The sequence below is a fragment of the Oncorhynchus nerka genome, linkage group LG27 (genome assembly GCF_034236695.1).
Source record: "Oncorhynchus nerka isolate Pitt River linkage group LG27, Oner_Uvic_2.0, whole genome shotgun sequence".
In the NCBI taxonomy this organism is placed as follows: Eukaryota; Metazoa; Chordata; class Actinopteri; order Salmoniformes; family Salmonidae; genus Oncorhynchus; species Oncorhynchus nerka.
Window position 1 is genome coordinate 40,577,794 of NC_088422.1, and position 26,688 is coordinate 40,604,481.

General features: G+C 42.9%; 1 protein-coding gene across 1 annotated transcript; it reads left to right on the forward strand.

Annotated features, from left to right (window-relative positions):
• Positions 1-810: 810 nt before the first annotated feature.
• On the forward strand, positions 811-26,255 carry LOC115111777 (phosphatidate cytidylyltransferase 2-like). Its single transcript, XM_029638198.2, has 13 exons — positions 811-1,040; positions 3,996-4,138; positions 4,598-4,694; positions 6,146-6,243; positions 6,758-6,897; positions 7,984-8,042; positions 15,764-15,846; positions 18,574-18,661; positions 18,818-18,886; positions 18,975-19,127; positions 19,760-19,879; positions 20,158-20,261; positions 22,102-26,255. Exons 1-13 carry the CDS (start codon positions 975-977, stop codon positions 22,223-22,225), a joined length of 1,344 nt encoding a protein of 447 aa, XP_029494058.1. The 5' UTR covers positions 811-974; the 3' UTR covers positions 22,226-26,255.
• The last annotated feature ends 433 nt before the right edge of the window (positions 26,256-26,688 follow it).

Consider the following 26,688-nt stretch of genomic DNA (forward strand, 5'->3'; position numbering starts at 1 on the left):
TCAGTGCTGTGCTCCAGCATGGGCTACAGTGGTGAGAGGGGTCTCAATGGACTAACGCAAGAATCAAATAAAGTAACAAACAAAAAACATTACTTCACAGTAGACCTATTTCACATGAGCACTGATGTTTCTGTAGAAATTGTAGTTAATTATTAGCCTACTTTTCAGACTTTGAAGTTCTGTGGATGACACATAGATGACACATTGACTATTAAGAGGAGAAAGGAGGGGAAACGCCCTGAGAAGCTTAAAAACGTAGCATTTGTGTTTTGTCTGCAGTGCTGCTCTCCCTTCACTCTGACTCTGCAGGAAGCCATTAAGTATTTATACAGCTCTGTGCCCCTATCACGCCACAGGGCTGAACACATCCCTGTGCTCCTGGGGAGGGAGAGGCACACATGCACGCATAAGCAAGCACACACACACACACACACACACATGCATACTCACACAGTACTCATTCAATACATTTGTGGGCCTTTGCTGCCACATAGCGTGAAAAATTCCAATTGCAAAACAAAAATATATCATTTTCAAAATGCCTCCAAGGTCAGCCGGGATAGATTAGATATAAATGAATTGTAACCCACTACCAGCAGAGTGATATATACATTAATGTATATGAAATACGCAACCCAAAAACCACAACCAACAGACCAACTCTGGAATTCATTCAAGTCTAGATTAGAACAGACAAGAGAAAGTGGATTTTAAAGAGTGTTTCGCACCAATTGCAAAGCAACGTTACAAAACGTCGCGATACAGAATGCAACTCAGACCATTTGGCAATTTCGGGAAACGACTTTGTGGGAGGGGCAACGCAGTGAAAGGAAAGTGCATCATCTGGGGCAAAGAATAATTTCTGTCGATCCAAACGGGCGTATTTGTTATTTAGCAAGCTAGCAAAGGTTATAAAATAGCTAGCAAGCCGTAACATACACTCCTCTGTAGTAGCCTGGACAAGAGTTGCACAAATGACAGAGCTACGGCACCGCGGAACGACGGAAAACGACCTACAACATCAACAATCCGAAGACAAGGTACGGAGTGTTTATGGACTGCGGTTTGGACAGACCTCTAGCTAGCTAGCCAAGGGAAGAGAAACATCCGCTACATGCACATGATGCAGCGAGACCCTTCCACACATTATGATAGAGTAATTATAGCACATGTTTTAGCAAGTTAACTATATCTAGTGTAAAATGCAAGTTAGCTAGTTGACCAGCCACGTCTGCAATTAATACATTTGCGCTAGCTTGCTATCAAGACAGATAAAATGTTAACAACACGATATGGATGCTGCTTTGCTGCTAACATTAGTTCTAACATGAAAGGCACTCGTTTACTTCAGTGGTTAGCTGTTTAGCTATCTTATCTAACGTTAACGTTTGCCTGTGTTGCCAGGTCAAAGAGGGCAGCTAAAGTTAGGTATTCAATTGATTAAATCGAAGATCGTTCCATGTCATTTCAGCAGGCCATAACACCCACCATCTCAGATGGTTCTGAAATCGTTTCTGTAGTTAGAAACCGGTACGATTAGTATTCACGCAAGATTATTTTGTTTAAATATAATTTGATCTCTGAGAAATCAATGCACTTGATCAAATTATATTTCAACAAAATAATGTTGCTGTAATGATAATCTTATCTGTTTACTTTCTATCAACAGAAACGATTTCAGAACAATCTGATGGTGGGTGTTAATCCTCTTTCTTGTGCTTTTTGAGGTGGAACGACCTTCAATTTAGTCATAAACTCTGCCTAGTTTTTCCAATGTATGGGTTGGATTTCAACTCATAAGGTAGCTAGGCTGAAATGAAAAGGCCAATCAACTCTGCAGGAAGGACAACCCACATACACATTTGTAGCCTGATACAAATATACTTCCACAACTGCCTCAACTTAGCTAGTGTGCACCAACAAACTAACATGGTTCAAGCACACCAAGACAGTCGTGAAGAGGGCACAACAAAACCTATTCGCCCCCAGGAGACTGAAAAGATTTGCTGTGGGTCCTCAGATCCTCAAAAGGTTCTACAGCTGCACCATCGAGAGCATCCTGACTGGTTGCATCACTACCTGGTATGGAAACTGCTTGGCCTCCGACCGCAAGGCACTACAGTGGGTAGTGCGTACGGCCCAGTACATTTCTGGGGCCAAGCTTCCTGCCATCCAGGAACTCTATACCTGGCGGTGTCAGAGGAAGGCCCTAAAAATTGTCAGACTCCAGCCATCCTAGTCATAAACGGTTCTCTCTGCTACTGTATGGCAAGCGGTACCGGAGCGCCAAGTCTAGGTCCAAGAGGCTTCTAAACAACTTCTACCCCAAAGCCATAAGACTGCTGAACATCTAATCAAATGGCTACCCAGACCATTTGCATTGCCCCCCCCCTTTTACGCTGCTGCTACTCTCTGTTATTATCTATGCATAAGTCTATACATAAGTCACATTAATAACTCAACTAACCGGTGCCCCCGCACATTGACTCTGTACCGGTACCCCCTGTATATAGCCTCTTCATTGTTATTTTACTGCTGCTCTTTAATTATTTGTTTCATTTTTTTATATATATTTTTTCTTAACTGCATTGTTGGTTAAGGGCTTGTAAGTAAGCATTTCACTGTAAGTTGTATTTGGCGCATGTGACAAATAAAATGTGATTTGATGCCAGTTGTGGGCTCATTTGAAGAAACATTAGTTATATCTTTTAGTCAAGGGTGTTCATAAGTTCTAATAAAAACAGATAGTGTCCAGCAGCTTTGGTGTGTATTGCCTGTTCTCTAATTCGACACAGTTCCACTTTGGGGCTTTATTAGATTTTCAGTGCCCCTACACTTCGCCTTGCATTCCTGCTTCAGTAGAATGTAGTCCTGGGTGGCTTGGCATAGGGCCTTGCATTCCTGCTTCATTAGAATGTAGTCCTGGGTGGCTTGGCATAGGGCCTTGCATTGTGGTTTTTGATCAGTAATTGACATTACCCCCAATCTGGGTTTGACTGCTGAAGAGAAGGGTAGTGTTAACAACTGTCAGGCAAGCCTCACGCAGCTGTGTTGTGCTAGTGGTATAGAGCTGTGGTGCTGTGCTGTCTATGGTTCGGTGTAGTCATATGTCACTGTAGGAGTTCCCTGACTGCAGATGCAACTTTCCATGGAAAACAAGTTGTCTGTCATCTGCACCCTCAATTTTTTGTTGTTGTTGAAACCATATGAGCCAAATTTAGAAGAGTAGGCCTAAGCTTGTCTTTTGAATCCTGTCAATCATGCAAGGTAGAAATAGCATAGGCCTACATTACTTACTTAACATGGTTGAATAAACCTTTTGATTCTGATGTGAAACGGGAAAGAGTGTAGTGGTACTCTTTCCTACACAGGAAGCATGAAAATGGTCTCTTCAGTAGCAGGAGTGTTGTTTGTGTGAAAGGAGGGGCTATTTTTAACCAAGGCATCCTGACTGACGTGATATGGTCTCCATGGAAACCAGCGAGCCTGGAGGATCCATCAGCTTGATGGCTACTGCTGTGTGTGTGTGTGTTTGCAACCAACATAGCTGTTAGCCTACACTATTTCTATCTGTTGTGTTATTAGGAGGTTAGACAAAAGTGTTACTTTGGTAGCGCCCGGGGGGGGAAAGACAACGAGGACTTTACAGCAGTCTGCTGTCTCCTGATAACACATTTTGGTGACTGTTACCACGGAAAAGTAGAGGGTCATCCAGTTTAATGCAGTTTCACAACAAAAGCTCTCGGAGCATCAAGGGGCAGACAGACACTGAAATATATTGATTTCTCTGTCGCTATCAGACCTACATTTATCATGCAGAATATCCTAACACCAAATCAGGAAAGCTCTACAAGATTCCTTGCAATGTTTTTATTCACTGACAAAAAAAATAGAGCTAGAAAGGAAGTGGGAGAGCATTCCTCATAGGTAGCTAGCTGTGTTTATTTACATTGTCTGACTCACTCTCTCCCGTCTCTCGGTCTGTCTCTCCCTAGGGATCTGAGAGTGAGGGGAAAGCAGAGAAGGATGGGGCGTCTGACAGTGAGAGCAAGCCTGATACAGGACCCCCGGTGGTGCCTGTCCCTGCAGATGACACCCCCGAAGTCCTCAACAAAGCCCTGTCTGGACTGTCCTCACGGTAAACACTACCAAAGTAACAGATTTCTATTTACTATCTTCTCATGGTAATCCCAACATCCAGTTTGGGAATTGTTTAGAGCAAGGGAACGATCATAGTTTCACAACACACGGTGCCTGAGTCCCACAGGGTTTGGGTTAAAAGTAGTGCCACTTTATAGGGAATAGGGTGCCATTTGGGACACACGAAGCCTATAGCATTTTTTTTGTACTGTCTTCTGTTTGCTCCTCCTTCCTAACAACATCCTGCTGTTCAGTCATGGATAATTGAATGCTTATGAAACCGCACCTGAAATACTCAATAGAACTCCTATTGATCTGTGTCGGCCTATATTGACATTCATTAGGAATGTGTTGGTCAACAAATATCTTGGATGCTTATTGTTCCCCTCTTCATTTCACTGTGTTAATTTCACAATCTATTAAACACAGCATGCGGGTATTAACTGTGTGTTCTCAGATGGAGGAACTGGTGGGTGCGAGGGATCCTGACTCTGGCCATGATCTCCTTCTTCTTCTTCATCATCTACCTGGGCCCCATGGTGCTCATGCTGATTGTGAGTGCTCCTCCTCCCTCCCTAAGCCTTCTGTCAGTCCAGTTTGTTAGCCGGTCTCAAATCAAATTTATTTATATAGCCCTTCGTACATCAGCTGATATCTCAAAGTGCTGTACAGAAACCCAGCCTAAAACCCCAAACAGCAAGCAATGCAGGTGTAGAAGCACGGTGGCTAGGAAAAACTCGAATAATAATAAGGCAGAACAGTTGAAACTGGAGCAGCAGCACAGTCAGGTGGACTGGGGACAGCAAGGAGTCATCATGTCAGGTAGTCCTGGGGCACGGTCCTAGGGCTCAGGTCCTCCGAGAGAGAGAAAGAAAGAGAGAATTAGGGAGAGCATATGTGGGGTGGCCAGTCCTCTTCTGGCTGTGCCGGGTGGAGATTATAACAGAACATGGCCAAGATGTTCAAATGTTCATAAATGACCAGCATGGTCGAATAATAGTAAGGCAGAACAGTTGAAACTGGAGCAGCAGCATGGCCAGGTGGACTGGGGACAGCAAGGAGTCATCATGTCAGGTAGTCCTGGGGCATGGTCCTAGGGCTCAGGTCAGTTGAAACTGGAACAGCAGCATGGCCAGGTGGACTGGGGACAGCAAGGAGTCATCATGTCAGGTAGTCCTGGGGCCAGCAAGGAGTCATCATGTCAGGTAGTCCTGGGGCATGGTCCTAGGGCTCAGGTCCTCAGAGAGAGAGAAAGAAGGAGAGAATTAGAGAACGCACACTTAGATTCACACAGGACACCGAATAGGACAGGAGAAGTACTCCAGATATAACAAACTGACCCCAGCCCCCCGACACATAAACTACTGCAGCATAAATACTGGAGGCTGAGACAGGAGGGGTCAGGAGACACTGGCCCCATCCGAGGACACTCCCGGACAGGGCCAAACAGGAAGGATATAATCGCTCCCTACCCCGCTCCCTTGGCCCCTTGCCGTTTCCAGATCAGTAGGTTCAGGATAGGTAAAAGCAGTGCATCGGTGGCGCTTCAACCATGTTGTTAACACACCTTACAGATCTGCAGAAACAAAGCGTTAGGAGAGGGTGAGGGATTTAATTGGGTCTGTCCTTTAATAGTTTCAGGTTCAGAGTGTAGGTCAGTGGAAATAACATGCTTTTCTTTGCTCTGCTTTAATGGTCTGTTGGACTTGCTGGGAGGGAGAAAGCATGCTGCCACATCCAGACACTGCAGGAACTAAATCGAGAACAAAAAAAAGTCTAAATGGTCATAGCACAAGACCTGTCCAACTGTGAATGATTAAATTAGATGGTTTTGAGCAATGAGGAATCATACACAGACCAGATGCTGTTGTCAGAGCGATATCAAATGTGTGGTAGGGGAATTCCATGTAGATGATACCAACACTCAGTCATCGGCAAACCTCAGTAATTTATTACAGACCTGTTGCATATTTGCAGTAATATTGGATTATCTGTCTCTGTCCAGGTGCTGTGTGTGCAGATCAAATGCTTCCAAGAAATCATCCACATCGGTTACAGTGTGTACCACTCCTACCACCTGCCCTGGTTCAGAACGTTGAGCTGGTGAGACACACACACACACAGTTCTATGTCTGTGTTTAAGGTTAAACTGCAACTAACCATTTGGCCACCCAAAATAATGAATTGCATGTTTTATTTCATTGCAGACTTCCTGAGATTTGTTGGTCTTGGTAATGTTTACCCACTTTAGTGTTTATCTAGCTTATTAAACCAATCAGCAGATAGACTATATCATGTTTGTTAGCTGATCAAATTGAGTATATAGAAGTGTAGTTTTTTAACCAACGTAGTGGGGATAGTATTTGTAGTATGATTGTGGTCTCCTGCCATTCACGTTGCACTATGTTGGAAAAACCTGGTGAAAAGCTCTTAACATTATTGATGTAAATATTGAACCCATAATGTCCCTTAATGGCTTCGGATGCATGCAAACCCCAAGGTTCACCTTTACACCAGACTTTTCTAGACTGGAGTGCATAGTGCAGTTGATCTGTGTTCTGTGTTGCAACAGTTCTGACCTCCCCTTCCTCCTTCCCCTCCTCATCCTCCCCCTCAGGTACTTCCTACTGTGTGTGAACTATTTCTTCTACGGCGAGACGGTGACGGACTACTTCTCTAATCTGGTGCAGAGGGAGGAGCCGTTGCGCATCCTCAGCAAATACCACCGCCTCATCTCCTTTGCCATGTACCTCACTGGTGAGGCTGTGGCTCAAGTTCTAACTAGCTTCCTTGTGTTTTCCTTCCTGATCACTGATCTGGCCAGGCAGGATATATGGATATATGCTTTCAGGGAGTATTGAGTGAGATGGGAGGGAGGGAGAAGGGCAGTCCTCTTTTCAACTTTTAGTGTTGCTTTAGTCACTATTGGAGCTTCTGCAATTTCTATCAGTTTTTACCTGACTACGGGTTTGGTACAAGTCTCAAACGGAAGATCCACTGTGCTTCACTTGCTCCTCGCGCTTTCAGTCAGTTGGTGCAGCAGTATGGCAGTTAATGGCAGCAGGATGTGGTAAAGGCAGGCAGCACTTGACTTGCTAACGGCTGTTTTAGACTGCATGATCACACCTCGACTCCGTGCCTCAAGGTGAAAGGAGAGGAAAGTAAATACCCACCCCTCCTTCATTCACTCCTCCCTTTGGGTACATATAAAAACCAGGCCAGGTCGTTTACTGTGGAAATGCTGACAGGAAAAGGCTTTTAAGGTAATCGGGCCATCTCCCCACTGCCAGATAATATAGAATGAGCTCACAGGGTCAGCTAGTTCTATAAAGATAAACTAGCAGAACACTGTGTGCTTTGTTCTAGCCTGGTCCCAGATCTGTTTGTGACGTGGCCGCCACAATGACCATAAAGTTGGCAAGACGGCACACACGGATCTGGGACCAGGCTAGCTTTGTTCTTCTCTGATGAAGCCCATATAACCAAATAATGTGAATTGGATGGATGTCTTGCCATCCAATATTCAGATGTCCAAGTTGTCCTAACTGGATTATAGTCACATTGGCTTGATCTAATTTGTTTGATTCAGTAAAAGCCTCTTACTCAGAAGGCTGTCTTCTTACTGTGCTTTGGGCAAGAATAGAATTCTTGGAACTGTAAGAAATTAAGAGTTCGATGCTGCACATTCACGTGATTGTCTTTTTATCTGTTACTGACTGATGATATACAAGGATGCAGTTACCGGTCCTCAGTTTGAAAGCAAATAATGACAGTAACTACTAAAAACAGGGTGACACAAATGCTTTGTTGACTTGTTTCCCTTCTTCTTTGTGTTTTTTGCAGGTTTCTGCATGTTTGTGCTGAGCCTGGTGAAGAAACACTATCGCCTGCAGTTCTACATGGTGAGTGTTTGTGTGCATGTGTTGCGTAGTGTACTGGGCATAGTGTTTGTGTGTTCTGTATTATATGAGCCTTCTTCCTCTTGGCTACTATTATGTTATTGATGTGGCCCGGCCTAAAAACGTGTAAGCCCTCCAACAGTGTTCTGGGTCCTAAATAAGTTCAGGACAAAAAATGTGCGTAACAATTTATTTTAGGATGAGGCCTGTTTTTCTTTGGAAGCCAGGAGGCGGCTAGTATCAGCTACATTTATCCCTATACTAGACTATGGTGATATTTTATATATAATTGCTTCTGCTCAGTGTTTGAGATCAATTAACACCCTTTACCATGGAGCAGTGAGATTTATTTTCAACTGTAAAACCATTACGCACCATTGCACTTTATATACCAGGCTTGGCAGGTCTTCTCTAGTCACTTGTAGTCAATGGTATACTTTTATTTACAAAGCCATTTTAGGTTTACTACCTTTTTTGGGGGGCTTTTTTATTCTCCAGAAATGTGGTGGTACTCTCTTCGTTCTCAGGACTTTATCCTGCTAACTGTTCCAAATGTCCGAACTGAATTTGGTAAAATGGCTTTTATGTACTCTGTTCCATCGGTTTGGAGCACCTTACAAAATACTTTTAAACTGGAAGAACTTGCCCTGATAGGTGTTTAATAAATAGTTGAGGCTGATTCCTTGACCTGTCAATGTTTTTAATTAGCTGTTTTATGACTTTGTTATACTCCAGTGATTTCTATGGTTTTTGCTAGATTACGTGTAGTTTTTCATGTTGTCTGTCTAATTGTGCAATGACTGTCCTGGCCAAGATAGGCAGCACCCTCTTGAAAAAGAGATTTCAAACTCAATGTGCCCTTCCTGGTTAAATAAAGGTAAAATGAAACAAGTCACAAGTTGCATGGACTCTGATGGCACTCTGATGATGATGATGCATGCAGAAAGGGTGGAAATAGACATTGAATATCCCTTTGAGCATGGTAAAGTTATTCGTTATACTTTGGATAGGGTATCAATACACCCAGTTACTGCAAAGATACCGGCGTACTTCCTAACTCAGTTGCTGGAGAGGAAGGAAGCCACTCATTAATTTCACCATGATGCTAATGGTGACTAATTAAAAACAAACAAAAAAATAGTTAAAAAAAATATTTGTACTATTAGCCCTTTTTTCGCCCCAATTTCGTGATATCCAATTGGTAGTTACAGTCTTGTCCCTTTGCTGCAACTCCGCTACGTACTTGTAGAAAGCCATGCGTCCTCCGAAACACGACCCTGCCAAGCCGCACTGCTTCTTGACACACTGCTCGCTTAACCCAGATGCCAGCCACATCAATGTGTCAGAGGAAACACCATCCAGCTTGGCGACCAAAGTCTGCTTGCAGGCGCCTGGCCTGCGACGAGTTGCTAGAGCGCGATGGGACCAGGAAATACTCCCGTAATCCGGACGTCGCTGGGCCAATTGTGCGCCGCCTCATGGGTCTCCCTGTCATGGGTCTCCCTGAGGCGGCCAATGGGGACTCTAAAACAGTTTGTTAAATGACCACAATACTATCCTTTTCACTCTATCAATTAGGTAACGTACGGAATAAAAATATTTCAAAACATGCTTCCTGTTTACAACAAGGCACTAAAGTAATACTGCAAAAATGTGGCAAAGCATTTTACATTTTGTCCTGAATACAAAGTGTTTTGTTTTGGAGCAAATCCAATACAACACATTACTGAGTACCACTCTTCATATTTTCAAGCGTAGTCGTGGCTGCATCATGTTAAGGGTATGCTTGTAATCATTAAGGACTGGAAATGGGAAACTGAATGATGCTAATCACAGACCAAGTTAGTTTTGACTTAACTCTGCTTGAAAATGTATGGAAAGACCTAAAAAAAAAATGGTTGTCTAGCAATGATCACCGGCAACCAATTTGACAGAGCTTGAAGAATTTTGATCGGCAAATGTTTCACAATCCAGGTGTGGAGATCTCTTAGACTTACCCAGAAATACTCACAGCTGTAATTGCTGCCAAAGGTGATTCTAATATGTATTGACTCAGGGGGTTGAATAGTTATCTAGTCAAGATACTTTAGTGGTGTATTTTTCTTCCACTTAGACGTTTGTTATTTGTGTAGATCGTTGACAAAGAATGACAATTAAATACATTTGAATCCCACTTCGTAACACAACAAAATGAGGAAAAAAGGTGTGTGAATACTTTCTGAAGACACTTTATCTGCTGCTTTTGTCTCTCTCACACTCACACACAGCTCGAGGCTTTGTGTTCTGAGCTCTGTCTTGACCATGTAAGGCAGTGAAAGAGCTGAGCGCTGCAAGGAAACACAGTGCATTCGGAAAGTATTCAGACCCCTTGACTTTTTCCACATTTTGTTACGTTACAGCCTTATTATAAATGGATTAAAACGTCAATCTACCCACAATACCCTATAATGACAAAGCAAAACCAGTTATTTTTAGAAATGTTTGCAAATATATATTAAAAAATACTCACACATTTACACAAGTATTCAGACCCTTTACTCAGTACTTTGTTGAAGCACCTTTGGCAGCGATTACAGCCTCAAGTCTTCTTGGGTATGACGCTGCAAGCTTGGCACACCTGTATTTGGAGGGTTTCTCACATTCTTCTCTGCAAATCCTCTCAAGCTCTGCTTGGATTCCGAGACTCGGTTAGCTGTTAACAGCTAGGACCGCTATGTCTTGTCCCGGAATTCTGCTTAACAAAGGTTGAAGCCTGCTTGATAGAGATGCTAAGCTGCTAGCCATCAAGCTAACAAAGTTGGTACTAAATTAGTTTTGCAATGGAGCCCTTTTTGTCTGGAGAAATAAATGAATGGTTTCAGCGCTGTAGGAGCTGTATCTACTACGCTTTGTTTCGGGACAATCCGGATCACTGATAGTTCCAATGCAGCAATTGCTTACTTGATCACGCAGGTCGCCAGCCTTCGTAAGAAACTGGAAAAAATGCAGAGTGGAATGTGTACATTTTCTAAGCCGGTGGCTGGATGGCGTTCACGCTTGTTGGATTCCTTGTTTGTCGTTTTCCGACTTGCCGGTGTTGCCCGGAGCTCCCCATTCAGTTGAAGGAGCACTGCAAGAGGAGCAAGGCAATCAACGATGGTCACATGTCACAAGCCGTGGAAGTCGAAGATAGCGGCCTCCTGCAAAGCAGTTTAAACTCCCAACGAGAGGCCCAGAGTGGATTCAAACAAGGAATAGTTTCGCTCTCCTGGAGCCTGAGCTTCCTGCACTTTCATCGCTTCGGGTGCCTGTGTCTGCGGCCGCAGTGCCTACTACTACGATGTCGACGTCGGCAACCTTCAGCCCTGCTCTAGATTGAACAGGGCTTCTCCATCTGTCAGACGCCTGCAACGGGCTCAAATTATCCTGCCTCTCGCCCGTCCATAAGAGGTTCCCCCGACTCTTGTGAACCCTGGGAGTGGGCAGATTCTCGTCCTTCTTGCCAGCTGTGATTTTTGGCAGCTCCATGGTAAGAAATGTGACCGCTCCTGGTGCAAAAACAATGTCCTATCCCGGAGCTCAAGTAAATGACATTACTAAGCTGCTCCCGAATGTACTACGTCAGGACATGGAAATCGACTCTATCGTAGTCCATGTGGGTTTTTAATGACGTTATGAACGGCAGTTCTGAACAGTTGAAACTGGATTTTAAAAGAGCTGATTGACTCTGCTAGACACTAACAAAAGACCCATCATATCTGGACCTGTGCCCTCTCAATCGTGGCATTGAATGCTTTAGCAGGATTCTTTCTCCTCACAACTGGCTATGTGATTATTGCAGCTCAGTGAGTGTAACTTCTGACAATTTCGATACCTTTTGGAAACAAAAATTTTATAAGGAGGATGGGATCCACCCAAATCATTTGGGTTCCTTTATCCTTTCACAGCGTTATAAGGCTGTGTTGAGACAATGACTTATCAATGACCCAAGCCCAGCTCAGCTAATCCCTACCATTTGTGACGCAGAATTGCCATAATTCTTCAGCAAATGTACATTAAACCAGGGGCGTTGGTAGATGCAATGTAACTAACCTAATTTATGTCCCTCTAACTGCCCTGAATGTCTCTGCTGATCCTACAGCTATTGTATACTGTAATCATGTGCCTATGAACCAGAAATGTGCTTGAAAGCAGTATCCCGATCCACTGGCTGTAGTGATCATAATATAGTAGCCATATCTAGGAAAACCAAAGTTTATAAGACTGAGCCTAATATAGTGTATAAGATGTCATACAATACGTTTTGTAGTGATTCCTATGTTGATGTAAATATTTGTTGGTCCGTGGTGTGTAATGAGGAGCAAACAGACGCTGCACTTGACACATTTATGAAATTGTTTATTTCAGTAACTACTAAGCATGCACCTATTAAGAAAATGTCAGTGAAAACAACTGTTACATTCCCTTGGATTGATGAAGTATTGAACATTTGTATGGTTGAGGACAAAATGGCAAGCAAATTGCAAAAGCATGTGACTGAACTGAATAAAAAGAAAACTACACTATGAAACAAAGATAAATAACAAAGAATGATAGTAAAAAGCTTTGGAGCACCTTAAATTACATTTTGGAGAAAAGGCAAACTCAGCTCTCATTCATTGACTCAGATGGCTCATTCATCACAAAACCAACTGATATTGCCAACTACTTCAATGATTTTTTTCATAGGCCCATGCAACTTAGTCTTGACATAGAACAGATAACTGCAACCTCGCCACAGTATTATACAAAAATACCATTCTGATGAGAATTAACTTACACACATTTGATGAATATAAAACATCTTACATATGTTACCAACAAATTCTGAATCCTCCACGACAGGTCTGACAACTTAAATGGAAAATGACTGAGGATAATAGCGGACGATATTGCCACTCCTATTTACCATATGTTCAATTTAAGCCTACTTGCTATAAAATGTGTGCCCCCAGTCTTAGAGGGAAGTTAAAGTAATTTAATTTATTTCTAAAACTAAAAGCATTGTAAGTAGTAAATACAATTTGGAACAAATCATTCACTAAACCCTAATCCTCAACTAAATCTTGTAATAAAACATGTGGAAATTAAGCAGGTTGAGGACTGTCATGGTCAAAACATATTGATACAACAGTACCTAAAAGATGGGGAGAAGTCTGTCCGTAATAAAGTGCTGCCCTACCTTCTTAACAGCACTATCAACAATGCAGGTCCTACAGGCCTAGTTTTGTCACACCTGAACAACTGTTCAGTTGTGTGGTCAGGTTCCACAAAAAGGGACTTAGGAAAATTGCAATTAGCTCAGAACAAGGCAGCACGGCTGGTCCTTGGACATACACAGAGATCAAATAATATGCATGTCAATCTCTCCTGGCTCAAAGTGGAGAGATTGACTTCATCACTACTTGTATTTATGAGCGGTATTGACATGTTGAGTACACCGAGCTGTCTGAACTACTGGCGCTCAGCTCGGCTACCCATACATACCCCACAAGACATGCCACGAGGTCTCTTCAAGTAACTGATGATGCCAGCAGTAAAATGTAGATTTAAATAAATAATAAGATAAAAATACACCTTATGGAACCGCGGGGACTGTGATTCCACACAAACATAGGAACAGACACATGCATACACTCACACGATAACACACACGCTATACACACACGTACACATGGATTTTGTACTGTAGATTAGTGGTGGAGTAGGTGCCTGAGGGGACATGGTGTGTTGGGAAATCTGTGAATGTATTGTAATGCTTTTAAAATGGTATAAACTGCCTAAATTTTGCTGGACTACAGGAAGAGTAATTGGGATCCATTAATACATACAAATGTTGAATGGGGAGCGTCGACTGCATAGCTATTTTCAGGTAATTTGAAGACTTGTCCCGAAGCCACTAATGTGTTGTCTTGGCTGTGTGCTTAGTGTCGTTGTCTTGTTGGAAGGTACACCTTTGCCCAAATCTGAGGTCCTGAGTGCTCTGGTGCAGGTTTTCATCAAGGATCTCTCTGTACTTTGCTCCGTTCATCTTTCCCTTGATCCTGACTATTTTCCTAGGCACTGCCACTGAAAACCATCCATACAGCATGATGCTGCCACCACTTTGCTTCACCGTAGGGATGGTGCCAGTTTTCCTCCAGGTGTGACCTTTGGCATTCAGGACAAAGCATTCAATCTTGGGTTCATCAGACCAGAGAATCTTGTTTCTCATGGTCAGTGTCCTTTAGGTGCCTTTTTGGAGTGGCTTCCATCTGGCCACTTTACCATAAAGGCCTGAATTGGTGGAGTGCTGCAGCGAGGGTTGTCCTTCTGGAAGGTTTTCCCATCTCCACAGAGCAACTGGAGCTCTGTCAGAGTGACCATCGGGATCTTGGTCACCTCCCTGACCAAGGTCCTTCTCCCTCGATTGCTCAGTTTGGCCGGGCGGCCAGCTCTAGAAAGAGTCTTGGTGGTTCCAAACTTCTTCCATTTTAATAATGATGGAGAACACTGTGTTCTTGGAGACCTTAAACTGCAGATGTGTTTTGCTACCCTTCCCCAAATCTGTGCTGACACAATCCTGTTTCTGAGCTCTACGGACAATTCCTTCGACCTGATGGCTTGGTTTTTGGTCTGACGTACACTGTCAACTGTGGGATCTTCTATAGACCGGTGTATGTGCTTTCCCAATTCATATCCAATCAATTGAATTTACCACAGGTGGACTCCAGGTTGTAGAGCTCAAATATGAGTTTCATAGCAAAGGGTCTGAGTACTTATGTAAATAAGGTATTTTTTTATTTGCAAACATTTATAAACCTGTTTTCACTCTGTCCTTGTGTGTAGATTGATGAGGAAAACAATTTATTTAATCAATTTTAGAATATGGCTTTAACGTAACAAAATGTGGAAAAAGTTAAGGGGTCTGAATACTTTCCGAATGAACTGTACACTGCAGTAACACATCAATCAGTGAGAGGGAGTGAGCTCTAAACACTGCATTCAAGCTAAACTGCCACACACTGACTGGCCTGAGGACTTTGTCTACAGTGGTATTTAAATTTGACCCAATCACATTTATTTATAAAGCCCTTTTTTTTACATCAGCCAATGTTACAAAGTGCTGTACAGAAACCCAGCCTAAAACCTCAAACGGCAAGCAATGCAGACGTAGAAGCACGGTGGCTAGGAAAAACTCCATAGAAAGGCCGGAACCTAGAGAGGAACCAGGCCTCTTCTGGCTGTGGAGATTATAACAGAACATGGGCAAGATGTTCAAACATTCATAGATGACCATTAGGGTCAGATGAGGTCCAGAGTACTGCTGGTTTTCTATTCTACCTGATAATTAATTTCACCCACCTGGTGTCCCAGGTCTAAATCAGACCCTCATTAGTGGACAAGAATGGGAGGGGGGGTTTAAGCAGTGAAACTGGCTTCGAGGTCCAGATTGGAACGTGAGTGGTTCTAGGATATGTTTGTGTTGTTGCAAAGACCACAGAGCAATGATGACACACCTATAAGTAAGGATTGCTCTGCCAAATGCCATTCACGTCATTAACACTTAGAAATAAGCAGAGATTTGGCCAATGTGTAAATACCACAGTAATTTAATAATTTTCTTCCAACTTTTGGGTTCCTTAATATCACTTTTCTATAGATATCCTATACTACATGATCTTAAGACAATATGTGTATGTAATTCTGTTTTTCCTCCCTGACAGTTTGGCTGGACTCACGTAACTCTGCTGATCGTTGTAACCCAGTCCCACCTCATCATCCACAACCTGTTTGAGGGAATGATCTGGTAAGGAATGTCCCTGTCTCTTCCTCGCTCACATGCGCACACACAGCCCACAACACATAGCACACACAGCCCACAACACATAGCACACACAGCCCACAACACATAGCACACACAGCCCACAACACATAGCACACACAGCCCACAACACATAGCACACACAGCCCACAACACATAGCACACACAGCCCACAACACATAGCACACACAGCCCACAACACATAGCAAGCACCACAACACATACATTACAACACATAGCACAGCCCACAACACATAGCACACACAGCCCACAACACATAGCACACACAGCCCACAACACATAGCACACACAGCCCACAACACATAGCACACACAGCCCACAACACATAGCACACACAGCCCACAACACATAGCACACACAGAACATAACTATTGTAAACAGCAATGCTAATCAGATCTCTGACCACTAGTTGGTTTCCACTGTATGGGAGGGCAAATTCAGTGGTTGCGTCTTAAATGGGCTATATAGGGACTAGGGTGTCATTTGGGACATACCCAGAGGTTAATACATGGGAGTGTTTTCATTCAGCCCACTCTTTCCGTTCTGTACATTGGGAGGTAGAGGTCTTCACGGGCCCGTTCCCAAACAGACCTGGTCGGATCCAGACTTGGTCCAATCGCATCTGAGTGATGGAACAGCAGAAAATAAATGTTTTAGGCTATTTTATAGGGATAGCTTTTTTTAATAAAGTTTTCGCCCAAATCTAACTGCCTGCTCAGGCCCTGAAGCAAGGATATGCATATTCTTGGTACCATTTGAAAGGAAACACATTGAAGTTTGTGTAAATGTGAATTGAATGTAGGAGAATATAACACAATAGATCTGGTAGAAGAAAATACAAAGGAAAAAAAGCTAGTTTTTTTTTATACCACCATCTTTGAAATGCAACAGAAAGGTCCCAAATCTAGCCATCACAATTCCGATGGTGTCCACAAGAGGGCAGCAGTGTATGTGCCAAGTTTCACCCAGGTACATTTTGGAAAATCGTGAAGGACACATTTATATTACATTCTTCTGCAAGAATACCGTCAAATCTGTTTACTTGGACTTTGATTTAGCTTTTCCAGTATTAGGAGCCATATTGTAAGTTCAGCATTTGCAAAACACCCAGTTTTCGTAACTTCATAACTCTCCATATTCTTGCAGTTTTTGTCCAAAAGGAAAGGCTTGCTGTCGCATACTCCTGTAAAGCCCAGCTCATTGGCTATCTAGCTAGCTTTGTTTGACCCGATTTGGTGTTATTTGACAAAGTTACAGTCAATCAAGTGAAGACCGCCGGTGTCATCGGCGCGCCATGAAGGCATCACTCTCTGACCAAATATGGTGTCCTATAGGATATACTACACTCCTAATGATATAGTGAAGTCTGGTTAGGTTCTAGGATCTCTGAGAAATAAATACAAAGGTAATTTGACTGGTTGAAACAACATTTTGGGTTAGATTTTCACAGATTCCTTTGCAAATTGAACGAGTGGAAATACGAAATCGGTCATCCATGCTATATGGACCTTTTTTAGGATATGAAAAAGGATTTTATCTAACAAAATGACACAATGTCATCTCTGGGACCCTTGGGATGATACATTCTTAAATCTGGCTCTGATTTAAGTACACTTCACTCTCGGAGGTGAATTTATCAAACCTATCACGTGAAAAGTGTTTTGTTAGGAGCTCTCAAACAATAGCATGGCATTTTTTTTCGCAGTAATAGCTACTGTAAATTGGACAGTGCAGTTATATTAACAAGAATGTAAGCTTTCAGCCGATAAAAGACACTTATATGTACCGACATTTGTTGTTTCTCTAAAATGTGCGATCATGACACACGGCGCTACATGATTTACAACTGTCCTGTTGACTGAACGCCTATCCATAAGAAGTTCCGGAGCTAAGAAAGTCTGTGAGGAGGGAGCGACGAGAGAGGTGCCGCTCTAGCATGCTGGGGAGGGGCTGTACTGTGAGCGTGTGATCCTGGGGAGCAGGCATGGAGAGAGGAGACTGCAACAAGCCGACTCGCACTATAGTAGCATCAAACCGGGAGAAGTTAGTTAAGCTAGCTGACGTTAGGCTAATTGAGGTTGCAGTTCATGCACCATCTCATCCTACCGTTACAAATAACTTAATTCAGAATATAAAGTAGCAGCCTCCCGGTTGGCTTTTGGTCGTTGTAGCCTATCCTCCTCCTTTAACGTTGAATTCTGTCATTTTAATTCAGTCTTCCATTGATTGGATATCTCCTAACTTTCGCCACGCACGGTGGATCTATGACTGTAGCCTATTGACTGCTTTGTGATTGGACGGCAACACGCTCCACCCTCCACTCTCGTGAAAAGCAATAGCAGCAGCATACATTATAACATTTCTCTACTGCAGCAGTCGCGTTCAGATCTGTACGGTCAGTCCAATTTACACATACCAGTGACACTCGTATCAGATCCGATCCAGATCCATGACATTTATCGTGAAGACCTCTAGTGGGAGAGCCGACTGCAGAGTGAAAAATACTATAAGCTGATGTAATTGCGCCATGGCAGGGGCTTGTTACAGAACATTCAGGGAAATGAACTGTGTAGAAGAGACATGCTCTGTCTCTTGTAGAGTAAATGGTTGTCTGCTCTATGCACAACGTACGACACTCCATTGAATATGCCCCAGTTGTTGATACCAGTTCCTCTCTCCTTCTCTGTCTAGGTTCATCGTGCCCATCTCCTGTGTGATCTGCAATGACATCATGGCCTACATGTTTGGCTTCTTCTTTGGACGTACTCCACTCATTAAGGTTAGCAAGACTGGCACTGTCAGTCACACAGCTATGGTCAACATATCCTATGAATATGTCATGGGTATGTTGCATCTTCCAAGGCTTGTGGCATTTTGCCAAAGGGATACCGTTTGAACACTCTTTAATGTGTTAACGTGACTGTGTTCCGTGCAGCTGTCTCCTAAGAAAACCTGGGAGGGCTTCATTGGCGGATTCTTTTCGACTGTTGTGTTTGGGATCCTGGTAAGAAATTGCCATAACTAAGTGCAAAAGTTTGTATTTAAATGTCTCTATTAGTCTTATCTTACTCCCTTTCTCCTGCTCTATCCAGTTGTCCTATGTGATGGCGGGCTACAGCTTCTTTGTGTGTCCGGTGGAGTTTAACAGCGACCGTAACAGTTTTGAGGTGGACTGTGAACCCTCTGACCTGTTCCAGCTGCAGGACTATGCCTTGCCTGCCGCCCTCGAGTCCCTCACTGGATGGGTGAGTCTGATCTGTTCTCTCTCGGTCTGGTCGGCTGGTCTCTGCTTATGATCTCTGTCTGGTCTAAGGTGCCCCAGAGAGAACATTTAAAAAAATAAAAATAAACATTTTTACAGTTAATTTTGTGCAAGTCTACACATTTTTGCCATTGGGTGGAGAGTGAATGTTGCTGTTTTAAAGCTAGTTTGCTCCAATTATACACATTTTGCTATTGGGCAGAGAGAAGATTTGCAGTTTTTAATATGATATCTGAGTGAGATTGACTAACAAAATCAATGGTGGCTCCACGGGCTTTCATTTGACCTTGATTACTACGACTTTAGAAAGCTGGCCTCTGAAAATTACCAATCTGAAAAAATGTTAGCCGACATGGGCTGAGTGACTATCAGTGACCGACATAACAAGAGAGAAACTGTTGATACACAACCACATTTTGAAATGGCACTTTATGCATTCTACTATTCTAACTCCCAACAGTAAGTTGAGACCGACTCAATACATTGATCTGAGGGCCTTCAAAACAGTGTCCCTTCCTTGTCCTTAAATGTCTCCTTTATTTGTCCTATTTTTGTAGAAACTGTTTGACCATATGTGAGACCAGTTTAACATCTCTCTTCTCTCTCTGTCTCCAGCCCACACTGCGCCTCTACCCATTCCAGATTCACAGCATCTCCCTGTCTGCCTTTGCCTCCCTCATGGGACCTTTCGGAGGCTTCTTTGCCAGCGGCTTTAAGAGGGCCTTCAAGATCAAGGTGACTGTCAGAACACCTCACCACTGTTATCACTGGGCCCGGTGGACTCACTAGAGTTGAGTAGACTTAGTTGGCCGTGCTCATGATCTATGCTTCCGGAACCACTTGGTTGTTTCACCGTAGTTTGTGATCCACTGCAGTTTCACGCAGTCTCTGCATTGCCTTACTTTTGACTTTGCTTGAGCAAAGGGTCTCCGCAGTGCACCAGCTGTGTGTTATGTTGTCCTCTGCTCTGATGCCCTATTGCCCTGATGTCACCATCTGGCCTGTTATTTCAGGACTTTGCCAACACAATTCCCGGTCACGGTGGCATCATGGACCGCTTCGACTGCCAGTACCTCATGGCTACGTTCGTCAACGTCTACATCGCCAGCTTCATCAGGTAACTAGCTAGAACACCACAGGCTTATTAACTGCTTTGGCTGACAATGCTGATGTGTTAACAGGTGAAAACATATATAATTATATTTAAGTAATACGGCATGAGGGGGTGTGGTATATGCTCCCCAAGAACACAGTGGCCTCCATCATTCTTAAATGGAAGAGGTTTGGAACCACCAAGACTCTTCTTAGTACTGGTCGCCCGGCCAAACTGAGCAATCGGGTGAGAAGGGCTTTCATCAGGGAAGTGACCAAGAACCAGATGTCCACTCTGAGCTCCAGAGTTCCTCAATCAGGCCTTTATGGTAGTGGCAAGATGGAAGCCACTCCTTAGTATAAGGCACATGACAGCCCGCTTGGAGTTTGTCAAAAGGCATGAGAAGCAAGATTCTCTGGTCTGTTGAAACCAAGATTGAACTCTTTGACCTGAATGCCAAGCGTCACGTCTGGAGAAAACCTGACACCATCCCTACGATGAAGTGTGGTGGTGGCAGCATTATGCTGTGGGAATGTTTTTCAGCGGCAGGGATTGGGAAACTAGTCAGGATTGAGAGAAAGATGAACAGAGCAAAGTACAGAGAGATCCTTGATGAAAACCTGCTCAGGACCTGAGACTGGAAGGTTCACCTTCTAACAGGACAATGACTTAAGCACACAGCCAAGACAATGCAGGTGTGGCTTTGGGACAAGTCTCTGAATGTCCTTGAGGGGCCCAGTCAGAGCCCGGAATCGAACCCGATCAAATATCTCTGGAGAGACCTGAAAAAAGCTGTGCAGCAACGCTCCCCATCCAACCTGACAGAGAGGATCTGCAGAGAAGAATGGGAGAAACTCTCCAAATCCAGGTCTGTCAAGCTTGTAGCATCATACCGAAGACGACTCGAGGCTGTAATCGCTGCCAAAGGTGCTTCAACAAAGTACTGAGTAAAGGGTCTGAATACTTATGTAAATGTGATATTTCAGTTTTTTATGTTTAATACATTTGCAAAAATGTATAACCAGTTTTTGCTTTGTCATTATGGTGGTAGAATTGTTTTTAGTTTTTTAATATGGCGTTAATGTAACAAAATGTGGAAAAGGTCAAGGAGTCTGAATACTTTCTGAATGCCATATCAAACTCCCCCGAGGTGCCTTATTGCTATTATAAACTGGTCACCATCGTTTGAACTACTGGCGCACAGCTCGGACACCCATGCATACCCCACAAGACATGCCACGAGGTCTCTTCACAGTCCCCAAGTCCAGAACAGACTATGGAAGGCGCACAGTACTAAATAGGGCCATGGCTACATGGAACTCTATTCCACATCAAGTAACTCATGCAAGCAGTAAAATTCAAATTTTTAAATTTCTTTTTTTAACAGGTAAAAAAAATATTTAAAAAACACCTTCTGGAACAGAGGGGACTGTGAAGCAACACAAACATAGACACGTACACATGGATTTTGTACTGTATATATGTGGTAATGGTGAAGTAGGGGCCTGATGGCACAATGTGTGAATGTATTGTAATGTTTTTTTTAATTTATGAACTTCCTTAATTTAGCTGGACCCCAGAAAGAGTAGGTGCTGCCTTAATAAATACAAATACAACAGTAAAAATAATGGTTTTCATACCTGTGCTATATGGTCTGATATACCACGGCTGTCAACCAATCAGCATTCAGGGCTGCAGCCACCCAGTTTATAATTTGTGATTCTCTCCCAGTGGATCTGCTATTGTATAGAGACATGAGCTGCAGCCTCAACCAGTTTGACTAACCAGGCCTTTCTTGGAGACCTCTTTGTGCTGTCAAAATATTGCCCTGTATGTGATCCGTTGTGTAATCTTCTGTCTCCAGGGGCCCTAACCCTGCCAAGGTGGTCCAGCAACTCCTAGCCCTGCGCCTGGACCAGCAGCTCCACATCTTCAACTCGCTTAAGACCCACCTGACAGAGAGGGGTCTGCTGGAGGAGGAAGCCTAGGACCCCCATGGTCAGGGCCGGGGTCACCCTACTGGGGCCGGGAGGGCAGCCCCCTGGCACCAGAAAGCCCTGGAGGTGTGGGAGAAGTAGTGTGGCGCTTGTGTGAGAAAATAACTCCAGCCTTTGGGTCATTCCATTTTGTGTGTGTGTGTGTGTGTGTGTGTGTGTGTGTGTGACAGAGAATGTGTACATTATGACAGTGGGTCCTAAACTGTTTTCCTTCAGTGTTTCAGGTTGTCTGAGTTACTGTACCTGTTTATTTAGTCCTGTCAGCCATATTATCTACAACAGTCATGTCACTTTGTGTACCACAATGAGGTCAGATGTACATTTCCACACGTATACAGGATATTCTATACCGTTTAGTGTGTGTGAGAATATTTCATGATACATATATGTTTTAATGCACTGCTCAACATACTCACACTGTATTGTCCTCATCCTGTCACCCTGCCTGTTTTATTCACTTCATTCGTTGTAATAATTGTTTGTATTTATAATATTGGTGGTTAAGTTTTTACATTGGCATCTTCCATTAAATCTGTGTTTTGTCTATGTGCATTTTACCCCGCAGAGATTCACTCTAATGGCATATGTCATGCTGCATATGTGTGTTTCTCTCTGGTTCCCAAATGGCACTCTATTTCCTATACACTACACTACTTTTGATCTGAGCCCTATTGGCTCCCTGGTCAAAAGTAGTGCACTATAATGGGTGTCATTGTAGCCACTCATGCTTCACCTGCAGCTTCGTTCACATCCAGCCAAATGGTGTGTGTGTGTTGTCATGTGGGGGTAGAACCATTAGAGGAAGTGGACTGTCTAAATTAGGAACAAAACACCACTAGGGATTTGACTGGATTATTGAGTATGTCATTAGTGTTACGGAATGGAGGTCAAGGGTCAAACTGTTTCCTGCACTGGATGGAGTAGACAGTTGTAAAATGACAAATGAATAGTATAGGAAGACTAGTTGGTATTTCACAAAATATTTCATTGCCATTTCTGATAGTTTACTACACAGTTATCTGCCTTAATGTAAGAGGTTTTATGTAAAACGATTCTTCTTTTTGTGTGGTACTGATATGTTAGGGTTTTAGCGATGGTTATTTATTTGCCAATCAAGTTCCGTTATCAAAGATCAGTTCATGGTGGATGACAGCCAGAGCTGTTTTGAACAAAAATATAAAGTTAACACTTTCAAAGATTTTACTGAGTTACACTTCATAGAAGGAAATCAGTCAATTTATAAAAATTCATTAGGCCATAGTCTATGGATTTTGCATGACTGGGCAGGGGTGCAGCCATGGGAGGGCATACTGTAGGACCCACCCACTGGGGAGCCAGGTCCAGCCAATCAGAATGTGTTTTTCCACACAGACGCTCCCACAGGTGGAGGTCCTGGGCTGGCGTGGTCTGCGGTTGTGAGGCTGGTTGGATGTACTGCCAAATGATCTAAAACGATGTTGGAGGTGGCTTATGGTAGAGAAATGAACCTTCAATTATCTGCCAGCTGCTCTGTTGGACATTCCTGCAGTCAGCATGCCAATTGCACACTCCTTCGAAACTGTGGGTCTGTGGAATTGTGTCGTTTGACAAAACTGCATATTTTAGTGGCTTTTTATTGTCCCCAGTACAAGGTGCACCTGTGTAATGATCATGCTGTTTAATCAGCTTCTTGATATGCCACACCTGTCAGGTGGATAAATGATCACTAACAGCGATGTAAACACATTAGTGCACAAAGTTTGAGAGAAATACGTTTTTTGTGCATATGGAACATTTATGGGATCATTTATTTCAGCTCATGAAAAATGCGACCAGCACTTTACATGTTGCGTTTATGTTTTTGTTCAGTGTATATATACTGTATCTCTTTCTATATGCGCCATGTATTTCTGGCTCCGATGGCCATTGTTGAGGTTCTCATAGGAATGAGTGAGATGGGACACCGTCCATGTTTACATCAGCTTTTGTAATTTAAGAATAGTTACAAATGACCACCATACTTAAAAAAAAAAAAAAGTTTTAATCTTCTAAGAGGCAGACACACACTTGTTTTCAGCTGTTATAGAGTGTTGTATAGGAAGTGGTGGTGTGAATGGATCATGCTGTGTACAGTTTCCAAAGCTATGGGACAGTAATGGAGTCACATAATCACTTTGCTAGCAGTTCATGCTAACGATTTTTTGCACTGCCAAGTCTGCTCCCTCTCAGACCACACTACCACAGCCTGATAGTACAAACTCTGGCACTGTGTCCCAAATGGCAGCCTATTCCCTATATACTGTACTGCTTTTGACCAGAGCACTGTGGGCCCTGGTCAAAAGTAGTGGACTATAAAGGGAATGGGTGCAACCCCAGGCTCACAGATACTGCTCATGGTTACACACCCCTCCTGTGGGTCGAGAACAGTAGTAACACCTATTTCATAATCAATCTCACCAGGTGAACTAAGAATATATTTTGTAAAGCTACATAAAAGCTACAAATGCTGTTGATGTATTTCCTCCTGGCTGCCATTGTGAGATCACCACCAAGGGGCTTTTGTGGTCTCATGAACATAAATGTTTTAACTCTTCTCCTTGGTTGTACCCGGTGTCAAGTGTTCATTTACAAGGACCAGTCTATAGACCAATCTGAGTGTGATATGACATTAATGGTGTTAGTGGGGAAACCAGGGCCTGTATTCTCTAAAGCTACAATCTGTAACTTTTTGGGCGACCCAACCATATTCACATCGAAATGTGAGTTATAGGTCTGTAATTCTCATTGAAAGTACGTCTAAGAAGCGGTAGATATGTTCTATCTATTTCTATTCTTCACGTTCTTACGTTTTGTTTTGGGGTTTTTTACTTTAAGTTTTGTAAACCAGCTTCAAACAACTGAAAATACAATGTTTTTGTTTATGGAAAATATATTTCACAGCGGTTTAGATGGTACAATGATTCTTTACTACACTATACTTGCTTGTTTTGCAACATAAACTGAAAATAGGCGAACTATTAGCATTTTAGCAACCAGGAAATGGTGAAGCGATTTCTGCATCTTTATGTGTCTCAGAGTAGTAGTGCTGTCTGATCTAGGATCAGATAAGCCTTTAAGATCATAGTGGATAAAATTATATGAACAGCGAGGACAAAATCCTCGATCAGCACTCCGACTCTGAGATGCTTTACGAATACGGCCCGAGGCTAATCTATCTATGAATATTAGGATTTGATGTGTTTAATTGAATAGATGGGTGTGTTGCAGGCTGATTGACCCACATACAGATGATCTTTCACTCTGACTGATCACATAGGGCCCAATGCTGATTTGCTGTATAACCAGTCGATCATCAATTGATGCCATATGTGTACAGTTAACTCGGGATTGGCCCCATGTTGTAGACTGATACATTATATTTGGAGTAGCCTAGGTCTAATTATATCAAGCCAAGCCTCATGCATCTTGAACTTGAACAATCACTAGCTACAAAAATATTGAAAAGGTACCTCCGTTTCTGTCAGTAAAATGTTTTATGTAGGATTGAGTATCATAGGTATCACGTTTTATTCCGTGAATGTAAACAGGAAAAGAAACAAAGCAATATCAAGTATAAATGTAGGCTGTGAAAAGTCCGTGTAGGATCCTATACTTACAGGAAGGAGGGATAATAGGGAATCCGGTGACTAAAAAGACAATGAGGTATGTTTCGTATTGGGCAAGCGTCTGCATTTCTCTACACCTCCACTGCCATTATGTCTCTGTGCTTCACATCCTCACCTTCCATCTCATCTGTCTCCACTGATATGGAAAGCCCCTCGACAGAGGGAGACCTCTATACACTCCAAAAACCATGCAGCTCTACTCCTTGAAATGCCTACTTTAAACACACAGTACCCACATGTTACATGATTTTTTTTCCCCCTATACATTTTTGTGATAATTATTTGATGTTATGTCAGTCTTCTCTACCTTGCCTGTTATTGTTATTCTGTGAATTGTATACTCTAGTGTACTGGTATTAAACTTACCTTTGTTTTTCTATATTATTATTATATCATCCAAATCCAGCAGTTTAGAAATTATATTCTCTATATTCTTCTGTTTTGTACATTTACATAACTCACACATTTAGCTAATGTTCAGAGAAATATTCAGGTATTATAGGACTAGAGGAGAGACTTTGTTCAAATACGCGTGTCGCTATTTTCTCTCTTATTGCTGTGGTATCTGGTGCATTAGCTAGTCTTGTATTTCCTGATATTGGCTGGTATTGTCTGTCTATAGAAGCTCTTACTGAGTATGTGCTATCTGTGTGATGCGCACAAGAAAGGGAACCTATTGCGATGTCTCATGATGTGTAGTTAAGGGAGGTATTAATAGAAGTAAAGTCGGAACCCAACCAGTGAGAAGGGGGTACATTTCCCTTGGACTTCATTTGTGGTACTAACAGTACTGTGCCAGTACCATGTCTG